Source organism: Lathyrus oleraceus, chromosome 1, assembly GCF_024323335.1.
Source record: "Lathyrus oleraceus cultivar Zhongwan6 chromosome 1, CAAS_Psat_ZW6_1.0, whole genome shotgun sequence".
Classification (NCBI taxonomy): Eukaryota; Viridiplantae; Streptophyta; class Magnoliopsida; order Fabales; family Fabaceae; genus Lathyrus; species Lathyrus oleraceus.
The window spans coordinates 429,356,269-429,372,514 of record NC_066579.1 but is presented as its reverse complement, the minus strand read 5'-3'; the positions used below and the strand labels follow the sequence as shown (position 1 = coordinate 429,372,514).

General features: G+C 35.3%; 1 protein-coding gene across 1 annotated transcript; it reads right to left on the bottom strand.

Moving 5' to 3' along the window:
* Positions 1-82: 82 nt before the first annotated feature.
* Positions 83-12,201, bottom strand: LOC127079604 (cullin-4). Its single transcript, XM_051019987.1, has 17 exons — positions 11,841-12,201; positions 10,314-10,429; positions 9,844-10,190; positions 6,488-6,668; positions 5,946-6,068; positions 5,569-5,856; positions 4,903-5,028; positions 4,687-4,788; positions 4,542-4,595; positions 2,835-2,941; positions 2,676-2,736; positions 2,443-2,574; positions 2,198-2,335; positions 2,012-2,092; positions 1,753-1,833; positions 653-733; positions 83-388 (listed from the first exon to the last, which is right to left on the bottom strand). Exons 1-17 carry the CDS (start codon positions 12,067-12,069, stop codon positions 275-277), a joined length of 2,361 nt encoding a protein of 786 aa, XP_050875944.1. The 5' UTR covers positions 12,070-12,201; the 3' UTR covers positions 83-274.
* Between the last annotated feature and the right edge of the window lie 4,045 nt (positions 12,202-16,246).

Sequence of the window (16,246 nt, the reverse complement as noted above, 5' to 3'; positions counted from 1 at the left end):
AAACCGGTTTCGAGAGGTAAAAGGTAACACTGGTAATGCATTTGTGGGAACAATTTTGAATTTTCAAGAAAATGAAAAGAAATTCAAAGGGGAGAGAAACATACACTTTACAATTACAGTACAGTTTGTCAATAAATGAAACGACGAAAAAAAAGGAAAGGTGGGATCCGTTGTTACTGTACATATATGACTAGGGAATAAACAACATCAAGCTTCTCCCATGTCATTTTTAAGAAAAAAGAAACTTTGAAATGTAAAATGAAGTAAAATATTACTATGCCAAGTAATTGTATACTTGAGGGTTGCTCTTGTCCCTCTCCAGATACTCTCTGTCAATCAGACTTTCAATCCTTTTCTTCAAATCAGCTGGTTTTATAGGAAATTTGAGCTGTTCACAAAAAATAATCCTAAAATCAGTATTTATATTAACAATCACAGGACGACTCATATCAGAAACTTTCACTCGCAAGCATAACGGTGCAGCTGCATAACATATTTTAACTCCTCGAAGTAGCTTTTGAAACAACACTATAATATATCACACGACCAGAAGACCAGACAGCACTATTTCGATATGGAAGTGATGGAACTACTTAGGGATTCAGACAGATTATAACTGTATTGAAAAAATTAAAGGTAGCAATGATGTCACCTGTTGGAACAGTTCAGTAATAAGAAGAGTGTGACTAAGTACTTTTCTGGTCTTCATTATCCTCACAATAGCAGCATCAACCTGCAAATAAACCATGCCAACAAGAAAAACGATGTCGATCATAATCGTTATTAGATGTTCTGTAGTTTTTTTTTAAATCAATCAGTACATAGACATTTAAAACTTGTTTTGGATAGCTAAAAAATACTGGATGACATTGGTTGTGCATAACAGAATGTCCAACCAAGGCACCCTTGTTTGGTTACCCTCAGCAAATGTAAATGTACAGGTTTAAACATCTAAAATAATATTAGTTTCCAATTGTGTACATAACTAAAAAATATTATTAAATAGGAATACAGAGTTAAATATTTCTTCCCCACAAAATTTCTTGGTTTTAGTCCCTCCATTAAAAAAGTGGTGTTTCTGCCCTAACATATGTCGTTTGTGGTCTTTGAAGGAGGGTTCTAAAACTGAATTTCAAGGGACCACAAATAACATTGGGAGACAAAAACACACAACTTTCTAAAGAGGGGACGGGACTAACACCAAATTTCAGGAAATTTGATGATTAAAAACATTTAATTCTTAAATATATTACTCCCTCTGTCCCAAATTATAAGTCACTTTGCCAAAAAAAATTGTCCCAAATTATAAGACACTTTACAATTTCAATGCAAAATTAATGACATTTCCCCCCAATATACCTTTTATCATTTATTATTACTTTTTTTTCAATTCTTTAAATTTTTCTTTCATCTATAATAAATGAAGGACAATATTGTAAAGTCATGCATAATTTATCTTTCTCATATAACATTGATTATGTTTCTTAATTCGCGTGAAATATCCAAAACGTCTTATCATTTGGGAAGGAGGGAGTACAATTTATGTAACCATGAAATTTAAGATAAAAATTTCTTGAAATTTCTTGCCAACAATTGTATTGTTAATCCTATTGTCTTGTATGACACTAAACTATAGAGTATAACGCCCAAGGATATTAGGTTCTATTGGATTTGAAGGCACATTACATTCTCGTTTACATTAGTCTTCTGAAGTTTAAGTTAGAAGGAAGCTTTTAAGAAAAGAAAAATGACCTGATATTGACGATCTTGGAAAACTCTTTCTGTGGTGCTTGTGTTCTCCTCCACTGTCTCCTTCAACTGAATTGCATTCACCTGCACTCCAATAACACCAAAATTAATTTGAAAAAGATCATCAGTCATAATTTTAGAGTAACCCATTACAAACATTAATCACTGTAAAGGGCTAAACTATTTTAATCACAAAAAACTTAAATGAAAGTTTGAAATCGGTTAACTGGGTCTCTTTTGTAGTAAGAAATGGGTACAGTACCTTTATACGGTAAAGAGGGGCGGTAAATGTATCATTAAAAACAAATGAGTCATCATCTTCCACATCTCTACCCTTTGGCATCTGTTGCGTGTTCAACAAACGGAATCAACAATAAGAAATTAAAGAAGGCCATATTATAAACAAATTCTATAAATGGTTTAATTCTGCAAATGGTTACAAACAAACCTTTAGTAGGACACGGACTTTTCCACATGCCAGTGATTGCAAAGTCCTTCTCAGTTCCTTGTCTTCAATCCCGGTACAGTCCTTGATATCTTGAAAGCTTAGTTTCTCAGCATCATTGAATTGCATCAGAACAACCGTCTGGAGCAAAGCCAGCATGCAGAATTAATTCCAGAAAAATGTGTGCAATACAAGTTAAACAAATGAAACTATAATAAAATAATAATAGTGGCTTTAGAAAAACCAACCTGAAATAGGGAGACAGCCAACTCCTTTTTCCCTTTAGGAAAATCTGCCTTTAGAACACAGTGACCTAATGAATTCTGCCACATGAGACGCCTTCCACTGTATTTGCTTAGATAGAACTCTTTAAAAATATCCTGAAGAAAGGGAAAGGACCGTGTCAAGGAAGTCACTTAAAGTATCAAGGATGGAAATCGCCAAAAGTTAAAATAGCATTCAATTATGGCTTGGGCTGAACCTGGTAAACATTCAATTCATGAGGAAGTCTAACATCCATGGGTGGATACGTTGGCCAGTACCTGCACTCATCAAACAATATTATAAGATTCCCTAGAAAATAGAATCATGTTAACATTACTGGTGCCAATAGATAAGTAAAGGGAAACAAATAACCTACCCAGTTGTCAATACATGAACACTCATTTCAATCCCTGATGGGAGTTTTGTTCTCGCCTGGGATGACTGTTTGAAGGACTCGTTTATTTCTTTTGATAATTCAATGTCCTGTATCAAAATAGTTTTTAACAACTGTAAAAATCTACGAATAAAAACTTAAGTAATTTATGATGTTTGTCAGATTATTGTCATTATAGAACTTGATCATATTATAATATTAGAGAAAAGAACACAATATTGTAGAGTCCCTCCCAAACTCAATTTCTGAAACTCTAATATTTGTCCTCTATTAGGGTTAGGCCTAGCTCAATTTTACAAAACGGAGATTTATAAAGTGAAGACTACCCCCACTTATACACATGTGTTGTAACCCGCAGGACCTTAGTGGCAAGATAGTGATAACCTACACTGCAGGTGGCCCAATGGGTCTTGGATAGACTGAAATCATATTAGAATCTAGGGTTGGTCCTAACTCAACCCTTCAAACCGGCTTGTAACGTGAGGACTATCACTACTTATAAACATATGCCAGACCATATCTCATCCAATGTGGGACTCTTAACAGTATCTATATAAAACAGTAATTTCCAACGTTCTTGGTACTTGAAAACTATATTCCCTCCCGAACTTTATTCCTGAAACTCTCACAATTGTCCTTTATTACTTCACCCTTAGTATCTATATACAGTTAACAGTCTTATATCCCACCTCTCTAACTGAATGCCAAAACTGACTGATCCCAACTAACAAATTGGGCAGGGTTACTTAAATTCTCTGAAGCATGGGTACTTCTAATATTGTGAAATACCGGTACCAGGTACACGTACCCGTACCGCGTACATGTACCGAACTCGTGGTACTTCACTTTTTCTCATTATTCAATTTTACGTGAAAATTCAGTTTTTTCATGTATTAACATTATAGATTTATGTATTTTAGTTTCTTTGTTATACTAACTTAAACACAATTTTTTTATTTTTTTTATCTTTATTGTGGTGTTTTATCATGAATTGAACAATCTAGTTCTCCACTAATACATTTTATAGAAAAAATCTTATTTTTATAGACGTATACCTTGATTTTTTTCAAAATGACTATCAGGTGCTAGTACCAGTACTCGCACTGGGTACTGTACCCGTACTTATGCAGCATAGCTTAAATTGTTATTCTTTTAGTTATATAAAACTATTAAACCCAAGCACGTGATATACTGACTTCAATCAAAGGAAAATACCAAATTCCTGTTCATTCATCACCTTCAAATACAAGTTATAGGCCGTTTGTTTGATGTCTTGTTTTATGGGCACAGCAATTTCATAAATAATGCATAAAAATGTTGTGTCATAGATTTTAAAATATATACAGAAGTCTACGCTGAGAGAAGAGTAAATTTCCTTCTTTGAAAACGATATGTCCAATATTGTTTATACCCCCTTAAAATTATGATTGCAAGAAAATTGTAAGGCCGCAAAATTTTATAAAGCTGAAAGCTGAAGAAGTTTCTTATTTTAAAATCCAAGTCCAACCTCACAGCTGAATCTTAAACATGACCAAAGGCCGTAAAAGATAATCTCTAACCAGGTTAGAATTCCCAAAGAAAAAGACATGGGAAAAAACTGAAGTTGGTGAGATGATTTCATTACATCCCATGCCAACCAGAGGCTGAATAAAATGTCTTCAAGTTATAAACTGATTCAAAGATATATACCTTAAACATTCCTTCCAGTTTGTTTGTAAACTGACTACCACACTCAGTCTTCAACTGCATTGATGAAAGGAAATTGTCATGTCAATGAAAATTTGCTGAGAAACCATATATGTATTCAAGTTATATGGAAAAGATGAGCCTTAACCTTGGAGATCATGGATTTCTCTGCATCAATCGAAGCACTCTTTCCTAACAGTAGTCTTTTAGCAAGATCTTTCTTATAAAATGCCTCAAACACATCCTTGCCCTTCAACAATAAAACGACAAAGTAACCTTGCCAGTGTCAGTATGGAAGAAAAATATCAGTAGAAATGCTCTTGCAAGAGGTAAGTGTTGCTCTGCAATGAAACATTGTGCTTACCTGAATGAATCTGAATAAAACCAGGACTTTATCAAGTGTACCCTCTAATTCCTCTTCTGAAGTACCCTTATTACCCGCACGAAGTTTATCATCCAGAAACTTAGCAATCAACTCTGCAGGTCGGTTCTGCCATGTAAAAAAAGAAAGAAACAATCGGTTGACTGCAAATCACATACATAATAAAATAAAACCCACATGGGGGTAAAAATAAGACTCAAGGTGCAGACCAACAAGCATATTTCACAAGCCCTCTTATGGACAAAAAGTAGTAATGATCAATTATCAATCACTGGCAGAGACATAATAACAAAAATCTGAATGATGCAAACCCAAAAATACTCGAGAAAATAAGTTGTTTTTATTGAGTATTGAATAGAAGCAAGAAAACAGAAACAGATTACACAAGGAACTGAGATCCTTCTACAGTTCTACTCTTCCAAAGTGCTGCTAGAGCTCAAAGCTAAAATGTGGGCCAGGTCCTGGATAATAATGAGGAGAAAAAAAAACCCTAAAATATGGCCCATGTTCTCTAGGACAATCATATGTCAGGACAGTTATATGTCAGGACAGTAATGTGGCGTTATTAATAGGGCTATTATTAATGCAGATGAACAGCGCAGAAACCAACCAACAAATATGGAAAAACCACAGCAAAATGGTAAGTACCTGACGGAGATTGATAAGATGCTCAAATGCATCTTTAATGGTGTTACTGAATGCTTCATTCTTGGCATAGCTTTCTTCCCATGTTGTATCGAGAGCAGCTTTAAATTCAAGAAGGGATTGAACCATGTCTTTATCTTTCTCCTCATCCATAACAATGCCCTGCCCAGTTTTCCTGATGTATGAACTAAGGGCCTGCCTCAGTGACTCGAGGGCATTGACCCTTAAAAAAAGTGAGTACATTCTTTGAAGATCTTCAATACGATTTCCATCCATAAGCATAAAGAAACCCTATAACAAAATAAAATTGAAGCAATGAGGAAAAATATAAAGAAAAGAAATCACCAAAGGAAAACCAAGAAGCTAGTGGTGATTAGAACCTTATCAAGAATGGCAGGTATATGACGTTCAAGAAGTTGCTTTTCTGTCGTTGCTATCAATGGCTTTCTAGTACTTGCATCCAAGTAGATCAAACATCTTTCATGTTCCTCTTGCAATCTTGTCTACAAAAATGAGTGTCCAAAAACATCCCTAGAGTAAGTATACAATGTGGGACAAGGGAAAGATTGAATATACAAAAGACAGTATTGGAGGTCAGAGTATCAGATAAAATTCTGATATGGCATGACAAGATCCATCTGTCATAAAAAATAGCTGATGTTAACAAGATAACTATTAGGAACCGGAAAAATTGAAATGAAAGGACGGAATCAGAAGAATAGAATGTACTCTCCTTTCACATACAACTATAAAAATGTAAGGAATACATCCATCGCTCCACCTATTCTTATTTCTCCAATCTATACATGATAAGCCTTCTAACTACATGTCCCTAACTGTTTTAACTAAGTTGACTGCTCTAACTGTCCCTCTTCTCTATATGATCTGACAATAGTACAAGGGAATAAGGAAAAGTAATCACCTCCACATGCTTCAAGTAATCTGGAACATCCGATTGCTGCATGTATTTGACACCTTCAGCGGCATAAAATTCAGATGTACATTCAAGGAATGTCTTCTCAAAGTTTTCTGCATAAATTCCTAGAGCAGTAAACATCTTCAAAAGATGGTTTAGAAGAGTTCTGTCCACTGCTTCACCTAATCTGCAGAACAAGACAAAAGTGCAATAAGAATACAAGACCATATATTATATAAAAGATGCCAATAAAAACTAAAATGTCTGTATACTCCACATATAAAAAACTGAAAAAGATAAAAAAGGAAATAAACAAAAAGTTAAATTTCCCAATGCATTATGATCAGAAGCTCAGTTGAGCAGATTTCGTAGGTTACTACACATGGTTGGTCTGTATGATAAACCAATAACTGCATATTAATACTGTGGCAAAATTCATGTACCAAGAGATTGGTTCAGATAGAAATATGGAGCTTCAAACCAATAAAATAATAGTATTAAAATACATAATAAAAATTGCAATGAGTAGTTGAAACGATATATTTTGCTTTGCGTATTGCATATAATAAACAATAAAATGACAAACAATATTAAGTCTCAAAGGTTCAGAGAGAGAGAGAGAGAAGAGAATATTTCTGATGAAAATGGAATTCTTGTATAGACTATGTAACTCTATTAGAATCAATCTCTTATAGAGATTCTGAGAAAACAAGTTATACAAGTTGTTATAGTCTGTAACCAAATTTTAATTCTCATATGCTTCCACACAAACTCAAGGTGGGTGAGAAATCATAGGAAACTCAAGGAATGGATCTGGTCTAAAGTAGTAGAAATATTTAAGTGGGTAGAACATTCGAGAACAATCTGCCCGCTGATCATGTGCATGAATGTGTAAAACAGTGAGTTGTTAATTAAGCACTTTATCACTAATAAATAATAGATCTAATTCCATATGCTTGGTGCATATATGTAGAACTGGATTGTGAGCCAAGGCAGCTGCACTGGTTATAACAAAACTCTAGATGTAAAGAACAGAACTCCCGGTTCAGTATTCTTCCTGTGCTAGAACATGTCAGTAATGTTTACGTTTGCTAGCTGGACCACAGAGATAAGGTTTGGACAAAAATTAATTGTCTCGCATGGATTGGCAATCATCTGGATCAGAAGCCCGGTCGACATCACAAAACACTTACTCGAATGCTGATTGAGTAAATGTTTGTCATATCATATGTATAAAGCTTTTTCGATAATAAAAGGTGGAATGTAGTAAAACTACTTTCATATAAGCCGTAAGCTATAAGATACCAACGTTTTGAGTGTTGTGTTTTTTAATAATCATTTTTTCTTGATTTCTTATTAACCATTGCCCTTGGGGCACTGATTAGCAAGACCTTTATGGATATAGACATATAGACACATAAATAAATAAACAGTTACATACAAAGATTCGTACAACAATAACCAAGTCTTTTCCAACTTAGAGGGGTTGGTTATATGGATCATTCCTTACCATTAAATCCCGACATGTATATTAGGTCCAAAGATAGATCATTTATCTCTAAATCTCTCTTGATGATTGGTCTATACTCTATTTTTTCTGGGTGCCCTCTATCTCTAACTATTGGACTACCCTCCATTGGGTCTACTCTCCTTACCGAGCTTCCACATATCCTCTCCATACATGTCCAATCCCAACCACCTAAGATGAGATTCAACCATCTTGTCTACTTAGGGGACTACAATAATCTACTCAAATAGTCTCATTTATATCTCTCTTATCGTATGTAACCACTCATAGATCATAACATTCTTGTCTCTGTGACACCATTCTTACTTTCTGGTTGGCTTGTTACTAGCTGATGTTCAGTCCTATACAATATTGCAAGTACTGCTATGCAATAAAATTATCCTTTGAACTTGAGTTGTATTTTTCTATCACATCACACCTGAAGCCATCTTCCATTTTGTCCACCTTACTTGGATCATATGGAAGACATCTCTCTTTATCTCCCTGTCACTTTGTATGTTAAAGCTAGGGTACTTTAAATGCGAGACTTTAGATATTTTATGCTCACTAATTTCACCTATATCTTATAATTTACTTTTCTCTTGCTAAAATTGGATTCTATATACATTGTTCTACTTCTACTAGGGAAAAACACCATGTGTTTCTTTGCCATTAAAAAAACGTGTATTCAAGGCTCTGTTTCATTTCTCTGACTTGCTGTTTCTTTGACTTGTCATTTATCTCTTCTCTCGACTATCCAACTAAGACTACATATATAAAAAAGGAAGTGTCATGGATATATTAATTGAGAGCATTAAAAAAGTGAATACTGTTCATATGATTGTCCGGTCAAGTTGATCTGAATTCACTTTCGCACTTGATACACTTCGAATTTATATGTGGGCAGAGGTACGGTGATAAACATAAGAAGTGACTATATTTCCAAATAGTGTCTTGGTGATTTTTCTCACCATTTTGCAGATTTTGACTATTTTAATAATCTTTTATATTTAGGGGTTACCTTCTCTAAAAAATAAAATGACTTTTTCATAAAAGTCATACACTTCAAGTGTCAAGCACATATGAGTGTCAATAAAGTGATCAAAGCCCTACCCAGCAATTGTCTAAGCCGACAAAAATTAATCTTTTTAAACAAACACATAGTAAGGAATGTCTAACACATGTCATACAAGTGTCACTGTCTGAAAACTTGTCCAACATTGCAATACCACAAAAAAGAGATGTGTCCATGCTCCATAGGTCATAACAGCTAGAATCCCCTTCTAACCACCTATAGACCTTTCTAATCCTGAAATTCATGTGCACAACAAGGGATCATCCCTTGATTTTGGAGATAAAAAGCAAAAATGGCCACCCCGGGTCATTCAGCCAACCTAAAATCTAAATGGCCACTCCTGTGGCTGTATAGCCATTATGCAAACACGAGTCTAATCAATATTTTTCCTCTTGAACAAATGAAAAAATCTCATAAAACAACTTACATTTCTAACTGAAAAGATTTAAAAAAATAATAAAGGAAAGGAGCTTGTGCTTAACTCTAACCCTGAAGAGAAATCAAATCAGAAATTTTTACATCGGAGAATGGTGCTACATGATCGATGATATTATTATCATTTATTAACAATAATATTTTTCATGTGTATTTACAAAAACAATTTTTAAAAAGGAGTTGCGGCAGAAACACAGAAAACTAAGGTAAAATCAGTAAAAAGTGCCAAACACACTCTCGCAACCCACCGATGAATTGAAGTACGGAACATTTGGCCAATGATATATGCATATATAAAGGTCTACCAGTCATTTTCAAAATTGAGGTTGTGAAAATTGGTTTTACCTTTCACTTTCAATCATCCGTAGAAGACCAGTAACAGTTTTGTGTTGAACTTCAGGAGACAGTGAAAGATGTTTCCGGAAAAGTTGTAGGCCCATGTCCCATAATGACCGTACATTTGATGATTGCTTCACATATGTCCTATCCAGATACAAGGCTATATCACGAATCATCAAGATTTGGTCACAGAGATCCTGCCAGCATCTCTCGACTAGAGATAGAAATACAACCAAATCCGGGCTTTGTCCAACCAAAGACTGCAGTGCTGCAGAAATGTGTACATCACACTCCTTTTCAATCCGTTGATAAAGATTTCCACCCATTTTATGAATACAAAGATCATTCACAGCCTGTGGAGATTATGAGTTTGACATGAAATGCCCATAAAATAATTCATGATAAATATTAACAATGCTAAATAACGCGCATAACTAAAATAATAAGAATAAGAATTAGAAAAATGGAATGATTGCCTGATAAAGTTTCTCCAAGTCACAGGAGTCAGGTTGCTTCAAAAATATAGCACATATAGCAGACTTTAGTGTTGCCCATGTCTGCTCCTCAAGATTAGTGGGTGCTACTGGTTTACCTTCAAAAAGAAAAAAGGAAAGCACAAGAGAACAATTTAGAAGTCATCCTATTCCTATGAAAAAGAAATTTTATTTATGACATTGCAATGTCAATGGATATTCAAAACAACACTCCAAAAATACATTCCATTTCCATTTCAGTAAAAATAAACTCACTCTACTGCCATATTCTACCGGGAAACTCAATTGTGTATGTTTGGTTTCACTTCTAGAAGAGCCAAAATTAAGGAGTAGAATAGATTTTGACTTGCTTGGTTCCGCCAGAATATAATTAATTTTTTTATTCTAACTAGAATCTAGAAATTGCAACTTTTGACTCTATAAGAATTGATTATTACACTCAAATGTATTACCAATTCACTTTTACTTGAATGTATCCAAACATATACAAGTTTTGACTCAATCTATTCAATCAATTTTTGTCACCACCAGAGTAGTCAATCCCAGATAGCGGCGCGGAGCGGCCGACTCCAAAAATGGGATAGCCGGATGGCATATAGCGGGATGACCGCTATTTGATCATTTTTTGGATAAATTACATGATTAATAATTATGAACATATGAAGTGCAGAGGAAAGAACGAAGTGCAGAGAGAGGTGAGGGAGGAACTTCTGATTTTTCTTTGGAATGGTTGAAGTACAAAAATGCCGGTGAAAGAAGGTTAGGGTTGAGTCTCAACTCAAATTTGATTGAAAACCCCAAAATTACCCTTGAAACGTTTTAAATTTTAGGGGTAACTTCGGTTTTTCCAAGGGGAAAAGGATAGCAGGACATAAACCGCTCCGCCCCGCTCCCTGCTATTTACCCTATAGTGGCCACTATAGTGTTCTGCACCGCTAAGCCTCTTCCCATATCGGCCAGCCTCTGCTCCGCTTTAGCGGGATAGCTATTGACTACTCAGGTCACCACTGAACCAAACATTAGATATTCAAACGTTCAGGCAGAGAGAAACTAAGTAAAAGTGATAAAAACAAAATCGCAAAATTAAATCACGACGAATAAGAGCTTCATTGTATAGCCTAGCCTACCATCAAAATTTAGAAATGCAACAATTACACAACCTACAATATAACAGAAGAAACTCACAATAGATACCACCACCAAACTCACTTCATAATTCAAATTTTCATCATGCAATCTTAAATTCAAAAACAGTTTCTAGCTAATCTAATTGTTCAAAACTGAAACTCTCACTAAGAGATCTAGTTTCACTAATCAAAACCTCACAAGCAAAAGTACTAAAACAAGTGAATAGTGAATAACCTAAGAAAACGGTTAGAGAACAAATTCGCAATCAAAAACTGCAATTGAAGCTTAATCAAACCATATAAAAACCAAAAATCGAAATCCGCGTTAAGAATTAAGCCAAAACCGAAAAACCCTGAAAATCGAAGAAGAGTGAGCGAAAACCTTTGGTGAACTTGATGAGCAATTTCTTAGGTTGAGGAGGGGTAGCTTTTTTGCGAGCGAGATTAGCAGCCATGGGGGCTCCACGAGGATTGGGAAGGTCGGGTTTGAGATCGGAGAGGGAGAGGGAAGGGTCTAAAACGGCGTCGTTAGAGGAAGGGTCGAAGATAGACTTGGCCTTTTTCATAGGGGTGGTAGAAGCGCCGCCTGAACGTTTGGTGGGGAGAGACATGAAATGGAGAGAAATCACTCACGAGTCTCTCAACACACCATTGTGTTTTGGCTTTCTCTCTCTCTTTTTTTTTTTCTGTGTTGGTGTTGTTGTTCGCAGCCAAACAAAAACTCAGATCGAGTATTCAGATGATGGTATAGAAGCATAACATTAATTTCTTTATTTTATTTATTATTAATCTTTAGTAATTGTTTTTATTGAATGTCTTGTTATTTTAAATTTTTATGTTTTTGTGTGGAATTAAATTTGGAAAATGTCTTTTTATTTTATTAGTAATTGTTATTTTAAAAAAAAAATTGTGTGGAATTAAATTTGGAGAATGTGTTTTTATTTGATTAGTATTTTTTTTGGAATGAAATATGGAAAAATGTACTTTTATTAGATTAAAAAATTAAAAGGAAAATGTTATGTGTTTTATATTTTGAAAACAAATTTATATCTTTTATATTACTGCATTTTTAAAATATTATGGGGGTGGAAATAGGGTCGAGTTAACCTTTGTAAAATTTAAGTTTGTTAAAAAATTCAAAGTTTAAATTTAGTCCGTAGAATATGATAGATTTATTTTTAGACTTGAATACCGCATTTTTTAATGTTTGTAGATAAGAAATTAGTTAAATAGATTAATGAATTAAAAGGTCAATGAGATTAAATATTTATTTTCATTTACTCATTTGAATTTATCTTTAGACAAGTTTTGTGATACTCTTTGTTTGAGAAAACTTATGACTAAAACTTATGACATTGTTTGTATGATTTTTTTAACTTATTTTTATAAGTTCTTCAAGATAACTAAGTTTTATTTTCGTATTTTAATTCAAATTACAAAATACAATATATCGATCTAATAGACTTACAAGACTTTTTTATAATTTGTGGTCATATGCATTTTCTATTTTAAAAAAAAATTGACCTAGCCTGGACCAATGTAGGCTAGGTCATAGACCCCTATTAGTTGGTATGCATTATTCTCACCCTTACATAAAGGGATAAAATAGCTCAAAATGGTCAACAAAAAGAACATAAGTTTTTTTTTAATGTTGAATGATCGCTTCAAAGAGAGAAATTGAGAATATACTTCATTTCTAGAATATGATGCAGATTGGGATAGTTTTATTGGGTCTAAAAAAGGGATGGTCCATGGTAAAACAACTCATAGTAAAGGCGGACTAAGCACAGTAAGGTTGGGTAAGCGTTTGAAATAGGCTTAGTCGCCCAATAAGGTCTTAGCGGCCTGATTGGGTGCATCTCTCCGATGAGGGACCCTTGACGTATTCCACTTATCACGCGTGGTCTATGAGATGTCTTGGGAATATCAGTCAAACACTACTACTAAAAATACATCTAATGTCGGATGCGAAATGCATTTAACCTCGGTTACAAAAGCGAGGTAACTAATGGCATCATGAAAAATGTCCATTTTACCCCTCGGTTATTAAAAAACTGAGGGATAAAGTTATCCGCATATGGGTTCGATCTCATCATCTACATTTTTTATTATTTTTAGAATTGGATGGCGCATCCAATATTAACTCTCGGTGTTGTGTATAACCGAGGTGATATATGTTGGTGTAAGCCCTAGAGGCCAATACCTTTTGGTACTTGTATCGAATTATTTATTAATAATAAAAGGCATTCTCTTTATTATGGTTGATTAATAAAGTCCCTAGAATAGATAGTCCGTTTAATGTATTAAGTGTGACTTAATCATGAGAACACATTAAACATAAGGACACTATTCCTAAAGTATCCGTAGTCGAGCTTTAGTGTGAAGTGGGATAACATTAAAGCATTAAGACTATTATGGTTGTAGACTGATGATCACATCTCATGGATCATGGATAAAGAGTTATCAAGTCTTAAACATAGGTATGAATATTAAGAGTAATATTTATACCGGATTGACCCGCTATGAGAATACTATATAGAAAGTTATGCAAAGTGTCATAAGTTATTCTCATGGTGATAATAATGTATTCCACTCTTCGACCTGAAACCACTATGGATCCTAGATGTAGAGTCGAGTGCTTTATTGCTGATCCAACGTTGTCCGTAACTGGATAACCATAAAGACAGTTGATGGGTACTCCACAAAGCATGCTGAGGGACATGAGTGTCCTAGATGGAATTTGCCTATCCTGCGTAACAGGATAAATGTCTATGGACCCAATATTGAACTGAACAAGGATGACACGGTCTATGCCTTGTGTTCAATATAGACATAAGGGTAAAAGAGTAATTATACACATAATTATTATCACATAAAGGTTTTGTCAGATCACATGACATTTTCGTGTCTTGGGTAGCAGTGATGTGTTGTTAGATACCGCTCACTGTTTATTATATTAAATGTGTGATTTAGTATAATTGCCAACGTCACGAAAACCTACAGGGTCACACACAAAGGACGGATTGATGAGAGATAGAGTAACTAAGGAATACCGTAAGGTACGGTGCCCTTAAGTGAGTTATAGAACATCGTAAGATACGGTGTACTTGAGTAGAATACGAAATATGGTAAGGTACCATGAGCTTAAGTGATTTTGGGCATATTATAAGATATGGGCCAAAATACACTTAAGTGGGCTTTTAGCTTGAAGCCCACACAAGTGGTTCTATAAATAGAACCCTTGTGCAGAAGCAAAAATTTGCGGTTGCATTATTTCGTTTTTCTCTCTCTTTCTCTCTCACTCAAAGCCTTCATTCGTACCAGCTAGCACTGAGATTGAAGGAAGCCGTTCGTGTGGACTGAGTAGAGACGTTGTCATCGTTCAACGTTCGTGATCGTTTCGTGGATCTGCATCAAAGGGTTTTGATCTTTACAAGAGATTTGCACCAAAGGTTTCAACCGTCACAAGAGGTAAATATTCTATCACTGATCATGACCATTCGTGAGGATCTCTAAAGGAGAAATTTTAATTTCCGCTGCGTTTTGGACCGCAATTCTCCTTCAGTGGTATCAGAGCCACTTACGAAACCATGAATCGGATAGGTGTTTAATTTCTGTATTAATATGATTAAAAGACAGAATGAATCAATTAATTAAACGGGTAATTAAATTTGGCATCATGAGTGTACGAGTTGGATGATTGATGTTGACTATGCTTCGGAATCCGACATTAGTATGGTGAAGCAGCGATACATCGATCGTCCATAGGTTACGCAATTGAGACCGATCAACTTATATATGATATAAGTAATCCTAATGCAAAATATGGTATATGTGATATACTGTTTCTGTTTCGTTCATTCGAACACTAAATGATTGTTTTCCTTTGAGCGATCAATGGTCATTTGCTTCGGAATCCGACATTAGTATGGTGAAGCAATGACCTGTTGATCAATCATACTGAATCAACAATCGAGGTGTGTTTGACGGTCTGAAATTGGCGCATTAGGGTTGGTGACGGCGCAAGGGTTGTGCCGTCAAGGAGTTGTGAACTTAGGGCTTTTTGGAAGAGGTCCGTAGACTGTTTCAAAGTCCTATTAGTTTGGCCGCGTGAAGCTCGTGTGACGAGCGTAACAGGCGTGACAAACAAGACGCGTGACGTTCGTAACAGACCCATGACGGTCGTAACATGATGGGCGTGACGGTCGTCACGTGCTGTGTGACGGTCGTCACATTCACAAGTCCAGAAAACTAGGCGTTTCTGTTTTTGGCCCTGTGACGGTCATAACGTGTTTTGTGTGACGGTCGTCACACTCACATGGCCTGTGACGGTCGTGACATGCCTGTGACGGTCGTCACACTCACAGAGTCAAAATTTTGGGGTTTCTAATTTTATGCCTACGCAAGAGTTGTGTTGATGCAAAACAATGTCCATTTCAAATGAATTGTTCATTAAAATTTTGGACAGGGGCGCTGCCCCTCCAACCCCGCAAGGGCGCTGCCCCTTGACCCCGTCCGCTGATCGGGCAGCGGAACCCCCGGCTAACTCTGCGTAGTGTGATCGGTCGCCGAAATTTAATTTGGTTTTAATAAATTAAAGGAATTAAAATAATAATAATAATGTGTTTGTTATTATTGCCTTCTTGTGATCAGTTATGGCCTTAGTCTTTCTTTATTTTATTTTGGGTTTTTAAATACGACCTGCGTGTCGTGCCTCTCCTTTTGATCTCTTAATGTAACTTCTTTTCTCATCTCAAACCCTCGTATGTAAAACGAGTTTCTTCTGTA